General features: G+C 47.0%; 1 protein-coding gene across 1 annotated transcript; it reads left to right on the forward strand.

Annotated features, from left to right (window-relative positions):
• Nucleotides 1-2421: 2421 nt before the first annotated feature.
• Gpr27 (G protein-coupled receptor 27) lies at nucleotides 2422-3839 on the forward strand. Its single transcript, XM_070019330.1, has one exon. The coding sequence runs from the start codon at nucleotides 2422-2424 to the stop codon at nucleotides 3643-3645; it is 1224 nt and encodes a 407-aa protein (XP_069875431.1). The 3' UTR covers nucleotides 3646-3839.
• The last annotated feature ends 14299 nt before the right edge of the window (nucleotides 3840-18138 follow it).

Below are 18138 nucleotides of genomic sequence, written 5' to 3' on the forward strand. Positions count from 1 at the left end.
AAAGATAGCCAACTTAAATGGTAGGAAAACTTGTACTTAGATGGCAGGAAAACTTGTACTTTGCCCTCTTCTCTTTCTTTCCACCTGGAATTCCAAAGCAATGGCTGGGTTGTCTGCAGCCAACTGTGATCACAAGGGAAGGATGAAATTATTTTCACAGACCTGGGCCTTGAGCTCAAAAATCACTAACCTCCACACTTCTTTTTCAAGGAAACAAACACATTTATAGTTCTTTTTTTTTGTAGTTCCTAACCAATCCACACTCTAAAACTTATTTCTGCTTCTGTCAACATGTAACTGCAAGTCTGCCTTCTTGTTCCTGAGAATTGGGGGGGGGGGGGGTGTCTCAACAGAGGTGTTGGCTAAAGTTCAGCGAAAAATGTTCAAAGTATCCTCAAAGGCCTTGCTACTTCCTAGTGTGTACAGCGAATGTGTAGTTCAAGTGGTAGAATGTCTGATGAGAAAGCCTGAGGTTAAGGTCAAGTTCAAACCCGCCTACTGTATAAACATAGTGTGGAGCACTGATAACACTGGTGTCATGCAGGACTTTTGTTACAAACTCAGATTCTCTGGGCCTGATCTACTGCATCGGCAAACATACTTTAATGGGATTTCCGGTGCTTTCTGTACATAGTTTATGGCTATAGAGTCTAGGTTCCCAAGCTCTGCTCTGGAATCATCTCCCCTCCTCCCCCAACACCATTTTCCAAATAACCACCCCCCCCAAGCTGAGTTCTCATTAACTTCTCTCCTCAAAACTCTCAAGGACTCCTTAAGACCTATAGACTAATGAATTTAGACCCATCTCACCAAGACAACCAAGACCTGCTGTGGTCTTACACTGTCCTGGAAATGTAAACCAAGATGGCCATTATGCATGTAGGTAAACTATCCTTTTCTGTATAAAACAAAACAAAACAAAATAAGTATAAGAAACCACATTCTCCTAAATTCCAACTGTATAGCATGCTAGGCCTTGGGGGATAAAGAGGTCCAAAGCAAACCACTGCCACCACTACAACAAACAAGACATGGTCCCTTGTCTTCAGGGAGCTTACAGATAGGATGTGAAGAAGAAATACAAATCAACGCGAGAAAGTTAGACGCACCAGGAAGGAAATGAGCAAGGGTCTGTGATGGAGAGTGAGATAAGGCCTTGAGGCTGGTTCTGACGAGGAACCAGCAGGTGCACGGAGAGCCCTGCCTGGCGAGTTGAGTGTGGATGGAAGATCAAAACCAGGAAGGGAAAGTGGATGAATGGGGATCGCTGGGGAGAAAATGCGGACTTGCTCTTCCCTTGATAGGCGTTTCGAGGGGCTCAGCGATGAGTTAAGAGCAGACACCTACCTGCCCCGTGACTGCGCATCTAGCCCTGGGAACCGAGGGGATCAAGTGAAATTTAGTCTCCCTGTGTGGCTGCGTCCCAGCTCTGCGCCCTGCTCCCCCCCCCCCCCCAGCGTCGGTTTCCCCAGGGATCCCGTGGCGCTTAGAAGAGACTCAACTTTATATTCATCCTGGAGCTTGGGGGTACAGCCCCCAGCACTGAGTGACTACCCGCGGTTTGTGGCTGCTCGGCCGTCACCGCTCTCAATTCCCATTCGCGTTCTCCTCCCCGTTCCCCGTTATTCCTGACCCCCCCCCCGCCCCCAGGCTTCCCGGGCCCTGCGATTCCAGGCGACTTCTCCCCCTCCCCCGACCCCCGCTACACCCCACTCCCAACCCCCAACTCACAGCCATCGACCCCAGCGCGGGCGCAGGACGCCGCTGCCGGACCCCCGTTACCTGGGGCCAAACGCGCCTTGTCGCCACCTTGCGTCCTGGGCCCGGCCTCCCTCCCGGCAGCCTCCCGGCCCCGCAGCGGTCGCAGCGGCGCCCCCAGCCCCGGCCGGGCCCGGGCTGCGCGGGATGCCTCGGCGGGGCCGGCGGCGGCGGCCACGCTGCGCGCTCCGGCTTGAGGGGAGGGGGCTCGGCGGCGGCGGCGGCGGCGGCGGCGGGCCCGGCGGGGGGCAGAGCCAAGAGGCGCGGCGGCGGCGGCGGAGGCGGAGAAAGAGGAGGATGCGGGGGGCTGCGGGCGGCCGCGCGGCCCGGTCCGCAGTGAAGCCCGCGGCGCCCCGGGTGCAGGGAGTGGCCGTCGCCACCCGCGCGCACCATTCCTGAGATGGCGGCGGTGGCGCGGCGGCGGCGGCGGCTCCGGGAGCCGAGGAGGAGCGGGACCGGTGCGGGCTGAGCCTTTCCCTCCCCCCTCTCCCGCCCTCCCGCCCCCCTCCCCTTCCTCATCGCCGACCGGGGGAGCCCGCCGAGAGCCCCTCGCGGCCGAGGAGCGCGGGCCGGGTGGCCTGCGGGGAGCGGCGAGGCCCTCGGGGGAGCCTCCCCCCCACCCCCCGGGGCGGAGCGCACGGCCTGGGTGGGGAAGAGAGCGCGATGGCGAACGCGAGCGAGCCGGGCGCGGGCGGCGGCGGCGACGGCGGCGGCGGCGGTGGCGGCGGCGGCGGCGGCGGCGGCGGCGGTGGCGGCGGCGGCGGCGGCGGCGGCGGTGGCGGCGAGGCGGCCGCGCTGGGCCTCAAGCTGGCCACGCTCAGCCTGCTGCTGTGCGTGAGCCTGGCGGGCAACGTGCTGTTCGCGCTGCTCATCGTGCGGGAGCGCAGCCTGCACCGCGCCCCGTACTACCTGCTGCTCGACCTGTGCCTGGCCGACGGGCTGCGCGCGCTCGCCTGCCTCCCGGCCGTCATGCTGGCGGCGCGGCGGGCGGCGGCCGCGGCGGGGACCCCGCCGGGCGCGCTGGGCTGCAAGCTGCTCGCCTTCCTGGCCGCGCTCTTCTGCTTCCACGCCGCCTTCCTGCTGCTCGGCGTGGGGGTCACGCGCTACCTGGCCATCGCGCACCACCGCTTCTACGCCGAGCGCCTGGCCGGCTGGCCGTGCGCCGCCATGCTGGTGTGCGCCGCCTGGGCGCTGGCGCTGGCCGCGGCCTTCCCGCCCGTGCTGGACGGTGGCGGCGGCGGCGGCGGCGGCGACGACGAGGACGCGCCGTGCGCCCTGGAGCAGCGACCCGACGGTGCCCCCGGCGCGCTGGGCTTCCTGCTGCTGCTGGCCGTGGTGGTGGGCGCCACGCACCTCGTCTACCTCCGCCTGCTCTTCTTCATCCACGACCGCCGCAAGATGCGGCCCGCGCGCCTCGTGCCCGCCGTCAGCCACGACTGGACCTTCCACGGGCCCGGGGCCACCGGCCAGGCGGCCGCCAACTGGACGGCGGGCTTCGGCCGCGGGCCCACGCCGCCCGCGCTCGTGGGCATCCGGCCCGCGGGGCCCGGCCGCGGCGCGCGCCGCCTCCTCGTGCTGGAGGAGTTCAAGACCGAGAAGCGGCTGTGCAAGATGTTCTACGCCGTCACGCTGCTCTTCCTGCTCCTCTGGGGGCCCTACGTCGTGGCCAGTTACCTGCGGGTCCTGGTGCGGCCCGGCGCCGTCCCCCAGGCTTATCTGACGGCCTCCGTGTGGCTGACGTTCGCGCAGGCTGGCATCAACCCCGTCGTGTGCTTCCTCTTCAATCGGGAGCTGAGGGACTGCTTCAGGGCCCAGTTCCCCTGCTGCCAGAGTCCCCAGGCCACGCAAGCCACCCTCCCCTGCGACCTGAAGGGCATCGGGTTGTGAGGGACCGCACACCCGGGCACCCCCTCCCCCCCACTCCACCCCGGCCACCCTCACCCGCCATTCAGGCCTTTCCCTGTGGCTTGAACAGTGATCTTCCTTCCTTCTCTCCATTCTGTCCTCCTTTTGGTTTTCTAAGCTGCCTTCACAATGACTTCAGAGTGGACACACACTTGGATTATTGTACAGACTCCAGATTTGGGGGGGGGAGGGCGGGCGGGAGGGAGGGCTGGTGGGTTCCTTGTTCCAGCTCAGTCCACTTTGTCATTCTCTTTTCTTCCTGACAGTAGGCCCTGCAGGGCAATTGCGGGGGGGGGGGGTAGGGGGGGTACTGGAACTGAACTTCTTTTCTGCCATGTGTAATTTCTCTCTCACTCGTTTTTGTTTTTTAAATAAGAGCTAAACTAATTTTCTTCGTGCAAAGTTTCCTAAAGACCATGGCCAGTTTTCTACAGAAGCTATTTTTGACAACCTCAAGTGGCATTATATTTGCATGGAGGTGGAATGAACAAAGCTAGAGGACTTGGCAAGTTGGATTGCTTGAGGGTCTTCTGTTGGTGGCAGGAGGACGGGCAAGGTATCTTTCGTTCCCTCTGTGTCTCAGGCCACAGGGCTGGTTGTCTGAGCCTGTTCTTGGCAAGGTTTGAGAACTTTTTCAGTGTTGACATTGAACTTAAAGAGCAGACGGATCCGGGAGTCGGTAGAAGGCAGTCACGTCTTAAAGTTTATACTGCTGCAAACCACACATCAGCAGACAGCTGCTCTCTGTATTTTATCAATCTTGGATGGAAACATTTCTGTAAAATTGTAACTTTAAAAAGAGTAAAAAGTGTTTTGGTTAGTGATGGTGTGGAGAAAATACAGTATTGCATGTGTTTGTATGTACTGATCTGATTCAGGACTGGGAGGGTTTTGGAAAGCAGAAGAACAACATCAACATTGTTTAGGTGGTTTATGCCAATGAAAAGTTAAAAGTACTTTTTATGGAAACAGCTTGTGCTGTGAGAAGCCTGGTTTTCTTCTGTCTTACAAAACTAATTTCCACTTTGAAGATTGTTCTGTTGTTCATGGTATAAAAGAATGGAATATAATGATATCCCTCCTTCTATGAGACAAAACATGTCCTTAATAGTGTTTGCTAGGTTAGGCTGTGCTGTTGTTCTACTGATGGTTGTTTAAAACTACTAATAAGGATTATAATTTTAAGTAACGTTTCTTGATTAGACATTGTAATTTGACACAAAGACTACATTTGGCGAGTACTGTATAATAATTTTTGCTTAAAATGCTACATTTTTATTAATGTACCTTCCGTTTTGAGGATTTATATCTGTATTTCTCTTGGCATTACACAAATATACCAGTATTTTCATTCTGGAGTAGTGGTTCTGTTATTGGTCAAGGCCAGGGCTATAAGCGCGTTCCTTGTGTTCCGTATCATTTTAGTACATGTTATTCTCTTTCAGGTCGTAGCATTTGAATATTCCCATTTGCAAGGCCTTTGGAGGCATTTTAAATTGTACATGCAAGATTAAAAGCTGCTGACCTTTTCTTTAAATAAAAGAAATGGTAAACACATATATTTGTGTATATATACTATATATATACAATGTACATGCACCTCAATAAACACAGGCTGGAAGGGTAGGGTAGGGGCGGAGCACTGGCCTAGCATTATACAGGCCCTGGGTTCCATCCCATTCCAGTATGGATTTTACTATTTTTTTAAAGGTACACCAATAATTAAAACATGTCAGTACCAGCAGAGTCATCATTTTGGTTAAAATAGTCATTATAATGGGTACAGTAAATACATTGAAACTTACTTTGAGCAAATATAAACTATTAAATAGTACAAGAGAGATAAGTAGTAAGATAATATGGCCAGTTTCTCTATAAGTAGGCAACCTTATTCTGTTTTGTTTGTGAAAGTTAGTGTGAGCAGATCATCTTCTATTTGAAAAACATTGTAACCATCACCCCATTTCTCCCCATAGTTTGTAAATGCTGATCAAAATCCATCACCCAAGAGTTGGAAAATCTCTGCCAACCCAAAGAGCATTACAAGTCTTTTCAGTCAGGTCCTGGTGGTTCACACCCTTAATCCTAGCTACGCAGGAGGCTGAGATCTGAGTATCACAATTTGAAGCCAGCCTGGGCAGGCAAGTCCTTGAGACTCTTATCTCCAATAAAATACTCAGAAAAATCCAGCAGTGGAAATGTGGCTCAAGTAGTGGAGCGCTAGCCTTGAGCCAAAGAAGCTCAGGGACAGCGCCTAGACTCTGAGTTCAAGCCCCAGAATTGGCACGCATACACAAAAAGTCTTCTTTACCAACCATCCATCCACCCAGGTGATGCTAGTTCAGTAACCAAAAGTCACGAAGGACATATGCCATCCAAAATACTTAGCACCTAGCCTGGCACGAAGCACCTAACCTGGCACGAGAACCCAACCAGCACAGAAAACACCTGACTACAAGAGCTTCAGGCAGCAGCTGCAGTGCACCGACCTGCTGACGATACACAACCCTGGAGTTGGGATGGTTTTTCACAGAGAATCCGTAAGAATTGACATCTGTGCTTGCCAGCATTCATTCAATCCAGACATTTCTATCAGGATGTGTACTGAGATGGCCCAAAGCGGGGATTTTCCATACCCTCTTCAGATAGTAGAGACATGCCTCCAGGCCTTTGGTTAGATGCAAACTTACACCCACAGGATGTGTTCAAAGTCATTAGCTCAATTTTTGTGGTATAAAAAAAATACGGATTAGACAGGAGAAGGGAAGATTTCCTAAGAGAATTCAGGTGGGGGCAACAAAAAACAGCCAACTGTCCAGCAAAACCAAGAACCAAGACAGGTCCAGCTAGCTTTGTGGATTTCTATTGTTAATTGCCCTAATGAGAAATCAACAAGGAGAAGTTAGATGTATGTCATTCCTCCCCCGGCAACCCCCCCTTCTGCCCCAACATTCTGCTCATTTGTCCAGGAGAGATGTGAAGCACTGTGGGGAGACTTCCATTAAAATACTTTGTTTAATGGACTGTAGGGTAGAGTGCTTACCTAGTAAGCACAAGGCCCTGAGTTCAAATCCCAGGGCTGTCAACAACAATAACAATAATAGCATTAGTTTAGAAGTCAAATAAACACATACTCCTCTGTACAGTGAGATAAAAGAGTTGCAATAGAAAATAGAGTTGTCACCATTTGTCTGCCTATACTAACTTAAAAAAACCTTGATCCTCAGAGTTCAGACTCCTGAGTAGCTAGGGTTATAGGTATGAGTCACCCCCATCCAGCTTTCACAGTTAGGGTTGTTTTTTGTTTTTTTGTTTTTGGTTGTTGTTATTGTTTCAGTTTTTGGGTTTTTTTTTGCGGGGGGCAGTCCTGGGGTTTGAACTCAAGGCACTGAGCTTTTGTGCTCAAGACTAGTGCTCTACCCCTTTGAGCACAGCACCATTTCCAGCTTTTTAGTAGTTAATTGGAGCTAAGAGTCTCACAGACTTTCTTGCTCACTCTGGCTTTGAACCACAATCCTCAGATCTCATCCTCCTGAGTGGCTAGGAGTACAGGTGTGAGCCACTGAAGCCCAGAAACATGCAGTTTTTAAAACATAGATATTTCTATGGGGGATACATACAACAAATCGATAGTCAATAATACATCTGAATCTATTGTGCAACTTTGCCAACTCTTGTAAGTTCTGTCAAGTTGATTTCTATTCCTCTTGTGCATTTCCTTATTCTTTCCCTTCTTTCTTATCCCTTCCCTTCCTTTTCTCCACCATCCCTTTTTGATCTTTTAAATAAATAAAATTATTTCTGACAAGACTTTGGTCTGGTCATCAGCCTTCTACAGTGTCAAATGCCCTGTCCCCAAGAGATGGAAGGGCTCTCGGTTCTAAGGCTGACGTAGGATGTAATGTTGCATGTGGATCATCAGGTTGGTGAGATTCTGGGACCACATCCATCCCACAAGCTTAAGGACCGATGGTGATCCTTTGTCAGCCACAGAAGGTCTTTCATGGTCTTCTTTCTGCCCCTCCTCCTCCTCCCTTCTTGGGCCCCTCTTTCAGGAAATCCCATTCCCCAAGTCCTGTACCATCCTGTCTTCAGCAGGATTAATTGTTACCCCAGTCCACACATAAAGCATGTTCCAGGTCCTGCCTGAACATTGGGTCAGTGCTGGACTCCGGTAGGTCCTGGATGTTTGGACAATCTTCTTGGCCACTCATGACTTCTCTGGGCTCCATGCATGTCTTCCTCCAAGGAGTTGCATTCCTGGGCCACAGCTTTGGCTCTGGCCCCTTCCCAGTGATTCTCCTCCCCTCTCTTCCCAGGCTCTGTATTCCAGCCACTCAGGTCACTGCCAGTGCCCTGAAGAGAGTCCACACTTGGTCATATGTATCCTTTACATGTATTTTTCCTATGTCCTAAGTCCTCATCTAAGTGAAGTGCTTTCATCTGTGGAGTAGGTGGACATAGAGATGAACATCCAGCCGAGAGAGAGAGAGAGAGAGAGAGAGAGAGAGAGAGAGAGAGAGAGAGAGAGAGAGAGAGAGAGAGAGAGAGAGAGAGAGAGAGAGGAGAGAGAGAGAGAGAGAGAGAGAGAGAGAGAGAGAGGAGAGAGGAGAGAGAGAGAGAGAGAGAGAGAGAGAGAGAGAGAGAGAGAGAGAGAGAGAGAGAGAGGCGTTAGCCCGATATATGCCCTGCAAGAGATCCAATTTACCCATGCAAGTCAGTAGGTTTGAGGACCACTCTTGGTGTCCTACCAGCACTTTAAGTTAGCTGTTTGTCCTGGGTAGCTGTGGTTGTAAAATGCATCTGGCCCAAAATACCTTGCAGATGTTTTACTTTGCACAGAAGAGTCATCAAACTTGATCTAAGTCCAAGTGGGTTCTTCCTGTCTTGGCTCCAACCTGGGCAACACTTTTGGAGTCTAACCCAGCTCAAAAGGAGCCAGCTTCCTCACCTTATCCAATGCTTTTCAAGTGTACTTGGATGAAGATGTGATGCCTGAGACACAGCAGCCATCCTGAAACTGTGAAGAGCAACACTATCAACACTGGAAATGGCAGACTGGGAAGGTAAAAAGAAAAAAAAATGCAGGCATCTATTTTAATTTTCCTTTTCTCTAACCAGAGAACAAACATCATACCTCTAGACTACTGGTTTCAGACAGAAACTAGCACTTCAACCATAACACCAGGAAACCTAAGTAAATACTTAAAACTCCTCTGTCCCTTTCCTTCTTCCCCCTTACCAGGGGGAAGACAGCCTGGAACTATACTCACCAGTTTGTTTGCTTGTTTTTTAATTGACATTATTTTCTGATTTCCTACTATCAGATTGTCCTTCCCTAGTACTAATTATCCAGGCTCTAGCTAGAAAGAAGAGATTTTTACACTATTTATTACTAGGCCAGTTCTGTTTATCTGCACTTTGTAATACCTTTTTGGCCTGTGCATGTTTCAAGTTTTTTATATTGTAAATCTAATTACAGGAGTCTGGAAAACGACATGATGGAATCCATCTAATGGATAGCTTCTGAAAGCTAGCAAGAAGCCAGTCTCTGCTTTGGGAGATGCAGAAGGAGAAGGGGGTGGGGGGATGCAGCTTTTGTCTAAGAACCTAGCCAGCTAGTGACTGGGGTAAACTGACAAGAACAGAACAAGGCAGAAGCCAAGAGAGAGAGAGATGGAGAGCCTGGGCTCAAGAGGAGATCAGACTTCAGGGTGGATTGTCTGGGGGGAAAATAGAACAGAACAAGGCAGAGGCCGAGAGAGAGAGAGGTGGAGAGCCTGGGCTCAGGAGGAGATTGGACTTCAGGGTGGATTGTCTGGGGGGAAAATTCCCTGGGGAGTGCTTATCTCTGCTTACCCAATTTAGGGGGAAAAGGGAAAAGACTGGAGCCGGTCTAGTTCAGGTTCCTCCTTTCCTTCTGCCTGGGTTCTTCTATGCTTTCTTTTGCATGCTCTTTTCACTCTGGAATCTGTTTAGAAATGCATTTCTCGAAGTAAAATAAAACCACAGAATTCTCTCTCTTCCAAGTTTTCAGTCTCAATTCTATGCAAGTGTAAAAGAGCCAGTCAGGAGGGGGGTCGTTTTAAGGTGGAGGTTTTGTTATAGAAGGTTGGCTGTGAGGAGAGAGCCAGCAAAGTCACTGACGGCTGGCATTATCTGAACTAAGCAGAAATGGAACAAGGACCCCACAAAGGACCCCTGCATTCTCTCCCCGGGAAGCAGGGCCGCAGGCTTACCCTACAGGGAAGGGTCATTTGTGTTCTGCAGGTTGAAAGAGGGAAGACTTAGAGGGGTCCCAACCAATCCTGTCTTTGTAAATGAACAGCTTGAAATCAACATCTGAAAGCCTGAAGTCTTGGAGTCATTTCAAATTACACGAAGAAATCATGCAGAAAAAAAAACAACTTTCAGTTGCAATGTCAAGGCATGAATGCACTAATCTAATTTCCTAGTAATGTTGAGGCGACAGGTAAATTAAAGCTCTTACTGCTTGGCTTCTAAAAGGAATAATGTAGTCATTTACAAATTAAGTTTTAAGTGGCCAGCTTACAACAGGTGGAGAATATGTGAACTGTTGGAAAACTGCATTCAACCCCTTCCCACGTATACCTATATTACCTGTACCATGCTGGTCTGCATACATTGTTAGGAGGGAAAGCTTATAAAATGTCATTGGAGCAACGCCACACTGTTTCTTGGTGGGAATCTGGAGATAGACACATGTGGTTTCATGTTCTTGGAGATACAGATGTGCTATAACTGAAAAAGGCTTCAAAATTGTTAAAGTTTCAATGTCAACCTGATAGTATTTTTCAAAATTCTAAAAGAGCTGAAAAACTGAGAATGTATAGGACATGAAGGTTTTTTTGTTACCGCCCTCATTTAACATATGTGTTATCTTTTATTCTTCATAGAGCCCCTGAATACTGAGCCATGTGCCTGGTGATGTGTGAGCCAGTGAGAACCCATCCCAGCTGCCCAGGGACCACCCAGCATGTGAAGAGATCATGCTTCATTCTTTAAATCACAGTCACCAGCCACTTCATTTGCATATCTCGCCAGAGGAATTATGGGATTTCCAGAGCTATTTTTAGAATTTGATTTGCATAATTGTTCTAATCCTTTATGAGTATGGTGACACATGGTATGACAAAGGATTTAAAAATGTTAGTTACCATTGTAAGGTTTACAAAGATATATAGATATATCGATATGTATTAACTTGTCTCTTCCAAAAGGTGCACAATCCTACATGATTAGTCTTCTGCTAATGGCCTTTTCACTCTGTCTTTTGCAAATGCTGTTCGGAGCAAGTTGGTAATTTAATGTGTATTCTTTTCTCTTCTTTTTCTTATTTTGTGCTGGTACTAGGGTTTGAACTCAGGGCCTTGCAATCTTGCTTGACTTTTATTATTCAAAGCTACCACTTGAGCCACACCTCCACTTACATCTTTCTGCTAGTTAGTTGGAAATAATAGTCTCACACACTTGCCTGCCTAGGCTGGCTTTGAACCATGATCCTCAGATCCCAGCTTCCTAGGTATAGCACGGATTACATGCATGAGCTGAGTGCCCCCTCCCCCCCCAGCCTCTCTCTCTCTTTTCTAACACATCTTGGCAAGATTAAAGCTCATCTAAATAGAATGAGAACATTTACAGTTGTTTAGGGCATCTGATAACTTTCCCTAAATTTCTACATCTACATACAGGTGACATGTTTTCAAGTTTTGATACTTGCTACAAGAAGATGGATTCATAGGTTTTCCTAGTGTTTGGAATGTGAATGTTCACATGACCAAAATACATGTGAGTCAGTTTAATGGTTCTAATGTGAAAACTCTGCCCCATTGGGCCAGCAAGTTCTTGCAGCTGTGGTATGATTTCAGGACCCTAGAAAGAGGAAGTTCCTCTTCCTATGTAAAGGCTGAGGGTTCCCAAGTCCCACCCCTCTGCAGTCTTTTGTCCCTGCACCTGGTGCTCAGTCCTAGCTGGAACTCTCAGTCCAGTGTTGCCTTGTGGCTACAATAAAAGCTAAAACCAACCAACCTCATGCCCATCCAATGCCACCTGGACCAACTTGTGCCAGCTCAGTTCTCAGGGGAGAATCCAATTCTGGAACAAATCTTAATGACAGCCCCCCCCTAGCCCCCCAAGACGTGCCTCTGTCATTATTTACAATCTACAAACCAATTCTGGGCGGAGGGGAGGGTTTGACCTTAATATAGGCTGACGTATAGCATCATACCAAGAACACAGTTTATAAAGAACCACTATATGACCCAGCTACACGGCAAGGGTGTATATACTTGAAGGGAGGTAAATCAGAGCAGAGCCACTTGCACACCCATGCTGACTGCAGCACTATTCACAACAGCCAAGCAATGGAATCGACCTAGGTGTCTATCAACCAATAAGTGCATGAAGAATGTATAGAGTATTATTTAGCCATAAAGAAGAATGAAATTATGTCAATTGCAAGAAAGAGGATAGACTTGGAGATTGTGTTACGCTAAATAAGCTGATATGATATAAGCCAATGGGCCCTCATCAGAGCTAAATAAGCCTTTTTTTTTCTTTAAAAGTTAGCCAGCCTCTGGTATTTTGTTATAGCAACGGAAAATGAACTAGTACAGTGATGGATAAATCAACTCTGTCAAGAAGAAACCAAGGTAATTTTCTTCAGGAAAAGGTAGGTTGGGAGAAGAAGAGAGAGGGCATTTGTGTTAGGATGATTGGTACAGGAGGATCCTTTGCACAACACCGTTATGGTTGTTGTTGATTGTTTTGGCTTTTTGAGACAGTGCCTCACTGTGCAGTCCAGGCTGACTTTTAACTCTTGCCTCAGTCTCCCTAAGGGTTTAGATTGTAAGCTTATACCAACATGTTCAGCTAAAAATCTGTTATGCTTAAAAAATTTCCGTAATAAAAGTTCTGTTGCTTTGTTTTTAAGACTGAGCCAAATATACTCAATGCCAGCCTTAATCTTGTCTATGGGGAAACTCAATTTGGGAAACTTCACAGCAGTTGTTCAAACCAAACTTAATAAAACACAATTTTCCCTCAATTTTGCTTGTAAAGGTTTAGAGTTTCTGCATCAAAAACAGGGGTTTTGTTCATAAATAACTCACATTTAAATCAAGATAATGAAAATTTAGATTTAAACAATGTGGGAATTTGCTTAGAAGTAAAACCTAAAGACAGGGAACCATTTATCTCTAATTGAATTTATTTTATCTGAGTCCTTAGCCCGAAGTGTTATTTTATAGTGACTTAGGAAAACTTCCTTGAATACAGCAAGCCACAGAGCTGACCCAGAAATAATACTTCTTTGATTGTGTAGCACATTTGCCTTTTCACTGCTTTGCATGAAAAATATTTTGTTTTTACTGAGTCTGTGTGTGTGTGTGTGTGTGTGTGTGTGTGTGTGTGTGTGTGTGTATGTGTCTTTGTGTGCCCGTACCAGGGCTTGAACTCAGGGCCTGAGTGCTGTCCTTGAGGCTTTTGTGCTCAAGGTTGGCACTAGACTACTTGAGCCATAGCTCCACATCTAGCTTTTTGGTGGTCAATTAGAAATAACAGTCTCAGGCTGGCTTTGAACCACAATCAACACATCTCAGTTTCCTGAGTAGCTAGGATTATAGGATTATAGGTGTGGGCCACCAGCACTGGCTGTTTTTATTGATTTTGAAAAGGTTTAACTTTTCAAAACATCTTACATATGCAGGATGCTGGTGGCTCACGCCTGTAATCCTAGCTACTCAGGAAGCTGAGGTCTGAGGATTGTGGCTCAAAGCCAGCCTAGGCAGGAAAGTTCATGAGACTCTTATCTTCAACTAACCACCAGAAAACTAGACGTGGAGCTGTGGCTCAAAGTGGTAGAGCGCTAACCATGAGCAAAAGAGCTCAGGGACAGTGTCCAGGCCTCGAGTGCAAGCCTCATGACAAAAAAAAAAAACAGAACAAAAACAAAAAAAAAACCCCACAACTCACCTTTGATAATGAAATAAAACATGCATCATTCTGTATAGCCAAGTGACACCATATAGCTTCAGACCACACTGGTGGGTATTGCAAGGATGCCTTTTCTCCCCACCTGCCACCTCCAGGCATGAGGCAGTATCTTCAGATACTCAGGTTGTGAGAACAGGAGGATGAGCCTGGCATCTAATGGGTAGCCACCAGGGGAGCTGCTTCAACTCCACTGAAGGCCTCATATAACATGGCCCAGAAGATTCTTAGCATCCAGGTGAAGAAACCTAGGACAGGACTGATGTGAGCAAGGGTGTGGAAATATTCTCCAGCTGTCGCTCTATACAGTAGGCCAAGATTGGCCTTGCTGGGACAACTGCATGCAGGAGCATTCCAGACTTCACCCTTTAGTCCCCACGTGGCCCCAGGACACACGCTCTGAATGCACATAAGACCCACAGACAGACTTGTGCACTTTTGTCACCAGGAGTCAGAACAATTTCCCACCTTTTTGCTTTGGTATATTTGATTGCAGTGATTGTAGGTCTGATTTATTCAATTATGATGTGGTGCAAATTGGAGCTCAGACATTCTGATGATTTAGACTCGGTAGGACAGAATGAAATCCTGGGATACAAGGAGGGGAAGGCATCTGCTGGGGATGGTTCAAAGCCCAGGTCCCCCGAAAGATACCTATAGGAGATGTGGAAGGACTTGGAATCAAGCCTAAGGCCCTAGGCCACAGGAGAGCAGGGAACAGCTGGGTGAATCCAGGGCATCGTCATAGCTCTAGGGAGCACAGACTTAAGTACATATTTATTAAATATAAAATAATAATACGCATTACATATTTATACTGTATAGTTATATATTTATGTGTATTTATATAATAAATGTGTATATATAGTTATACAGAGAACTACACATATAACTGCCACTGAATTCTCCAGTGCTGACCTTTGGCAAGCCTTGATGTAGAATGAAAGTAAACAGAGTTATTCATGCTAAGGGTCACAGGAACTTCTGAGGGTGGCAGAAAAAAAAAAGAAGATATTGAGCCATTTCCTTCCCTTCTCATGAAACGAGAGAAATATCTCAGTCAATATTGTCATGGTTAGCCTTTGCATACAAGAGTGGACCTTAGTTCTTTCTCAGTGGCATTCAACTTTGGATCCACCTTAGAATTTGAGAAGCTTAAAAAAAAAAATCTCAACATCTAGGTCTCACCCTGACAAATCAAATGACACCCCTTCTGGACTTGGAGGGCGGCATGTGAGCTGGGCCTGTATACATGAAACCTGGGAGGCTGAGGTAGGAGGATTCAGAGTGCAGGAGAGGCTGGGGTATGCAGGGAGACTGGTCTCAAAGACAAAGGAAAGAATAGCACACTGATGGCACTTGTAAAATTAGGAAACACGCATTCTGGGCATTCCCAAATAGGTGTGAATATCTATTTCTCTATATGTGAATAAATATGTGTGTATGCACACACATATGCCTATGTATAATTTGGGGGCAAGGGATAATACAATTCACTTATGCGTCTCATTATTAAAGACGGACATCTTTAAGATGTATTAATAAAGGTTGGGTGCCAGCTGTCTCAGTCAGCATTGTGACTATAATTAATATGGCACACTCTAGAGTAGGCGAGTGTTCTCACAACCAAAAGCACATAGCTCAACCTAGTCATTCCACAAAGTGTACTTACCCCCAAATATGTTGTACAACACATATATATGTCAAGTTGTATTGGCCAATGAAACATTTCTTTAAAAATACTGGAAAAAATACATTTTTTTCATGCAAAAGTGATCACCAGGAAGCAAAAAATTAGGGAAGGCATTATAGAACCAAAGATGATATTCCAAGGATTTTTTCAGAAATACATGACAATGTGAAGATGAAAAGATTGCCAAGAGTTGCCAGAGGGTTTTACAGTGGTCCTCTCTAAATCACAGAAAATGTCCTGGCTTTTTAAATTCAAATACTCCTTGAATTTACTCTTTTCTTTTTTCTTTTTCTGAAAATGAGTGGGATGGGATTTCTGACATTACTAGTGATGCAGACGTGGCTGGTGGCTATATCTAGTGCTGCGGTGGTCACTTGGATGGGAAAATTTGTAAGGAAAGTTTATAAAATTATCTATGCCCCAAAGAAAATGTGTGTGTGTGTGTGTGTGTGTGAGCGTGTGTATGTGTATGTGTGTGTGGTGTGCATGTGTATGTGTATGCGTGTGTGTGCATGTGTATGTGTGTGTGTGCATGTGTGTGTATGTGTATGCTACTACTGGGACTTGAACTCAAGATGTCATGCTCTCACTTAATGCTCTACCACTTGAACCACACTTCCATTTCTAGCTTTTTGTTAGTTATTTAGACATAAGAATCTTGATGAATTTTCTGCCAAATCACCATCCTCAGATCTCAGCCCTCTGGGTAGCTGAGACTACAGGCATGAGCTACTGCTAAAATATGTGTGTGCGTGTGCACGTGCACACATGCCTGCTCATGCACGCACACATAAGCGCGCGTGCACACACACACACACACACACACACACACACACACTGTTCCTGGGGCTTGAGCTCAGGGCCTGGGCATTGTCTCTGAGCTTCTGTGCTCCATTCTACCATTCGATCCACAGCTCTACTTCTGTCTTTTTGCTGGTTAGCTGGGGTCTTAAGGACTTTGTTGTGCGGGATGTCTTTGAACTGCAGTCCTCAGATGATGTGTAAGCCACTGGCTGCCAGCTAATTACATTTCTTTTAATGAAAGGTGAAAAACAGAAGGGGTACTTTCTATGGAAGTCAATCGTGACAAAGAAAGCCAAAGGTTCACCTAAGTTTGGTCACTAGCTTCTGACCTAACATCTCTTTCTACCTTAAAATGGATAGAATTCATTCTTCATATTTTTACCAAAATAGACTGTTGACTTTGTCTCTCTTCTGACAATCTCCACTTGCTTTAGCCAGTACAAAGTTCCAGAACTGTGAGAAACCATCCTAGGAGCCGGAAGAAACAGCCCCACCACCTTCACAATGCAAGACCCTGAGTACTTTGCATGAAACTCAAAGAACTTCCCAGATTCCAAGACTTTAGGAGCAATTATTTGAAAGATGTTGATTTTGGTAACAAGTTAAAAAAATACTCTCCAATGATGTCCAAATACAAAGGCATACTAAAAACAACAGAGTAGCTGAGTGCTGGTGGCTCACATCTATAATCCGAGATAATTAGGGGGCTGAGATCTGAGCATCATGGTTCAAGTCAGCCTGGGCAGGAATATCTATGAGCCTCTTATTTCCAAGTGGACCACCAAAGTTTGAAGTGGAACTGTGGCTCAAGTGGCAAAGACTTATGTGAAAAAGCTAAGGGACAGCACCCAGACGTTGAATTCAAGCCCCAGTAGCGTAGTGTGTGTGTGTGTGTGTGTGTGTGTGCGCACACACACACACACACACACACACACGAAATAAAAACATACAAACAGAAAAACAGGAGCAATGATCCAGGGGAAAGGCAACAAATGGCAAAGTCATATGCATCTTTGGTTGGCAGGGTGAGGAGCAGGTACCATTCATGGTTAATTTTCCACACAAACTGCACATTTGTTCTCTTGGACGTGGAGCCTTTCCCTTTAGGTACTAGCTTTAAAACAAAACAAAACAGAACTGGATTGTTTAAAGGTTGGTTATGTGTTTAACTTTGATGAAAATGGGGGATTACGCCAATTGAGTTTTCACCACCTACGAAAATAGGATGGATTGACTATCATATGGAAAGAAATCTAGCAAAAGTGCTTTAAAAAGAACAAGTGGGGAGGGAGAGGTAAGACTGTGTGGACAGGTCAAATGTGTTTTCTAGAACTTGCTGAGGAATGTCTTGTGAACATAAACTAACCTGAACAGACACTTGTCTCTCCAAACAGAGCAATTAGCACACAAAATCCCATCCGTGTCTGTGCTCTGCTGGGCCAGGGGACAGAGGGCGTGCCAGGGGCAGCTGTCAATCCCCCAGGGATAACCACAAAACAGACTTTATTGTCCTTCTTGTTGTTTTGGAAAGTCCGTGGGTGGGCATGGGCCAGTGGAGTCCGTTGCTCATAGGTGGTTTATTGGTGGCATCAAATCGATTTACCTTCGGGTTCTTCGAGGCCCAAAGCACATGGGCCTGGGGTCTGGCTGGCACCCGGCCCCCGCCTCACCTGTTGCTGGGAGGGCCCAGTCTCCACCATGACTCTCCATTTTTCATGTTGTCATTTCCCTTCAGGACTCAGGTTTTCTCATTGTTTTACAACCTGAACATTCACGAGAACACACAACTTTCCCGCATGTAGCATGAAAATGAACACAGCATTAGGGCTAGTTTAACAACTTCTCAGTCTTTGCCCCATTTCAGATTAGCCTACACAGACACCTATTTGTAATAAAGACTGATGACCACCGTGATGAAAGTAAGGATATAATATTAAAATAATCAAGTGATATACAGTACTGTCATT

Source organism: Dipodomys merriami, unplaced genomic scaffold (genome assembly GCF_024711535.1).
Source record: "Dipodomys merriami isolate MVZ:Mamm:240054 unplaced genomic scaffold, mDipMer1.0.p SCAF_13, whole genome shotgun sequence".
NCBI lineage: Eukaryota > Metazoa > Chordata > Mammalia > Rodentia > Heteromyidae > Dipodomys > Dipodomys merriami.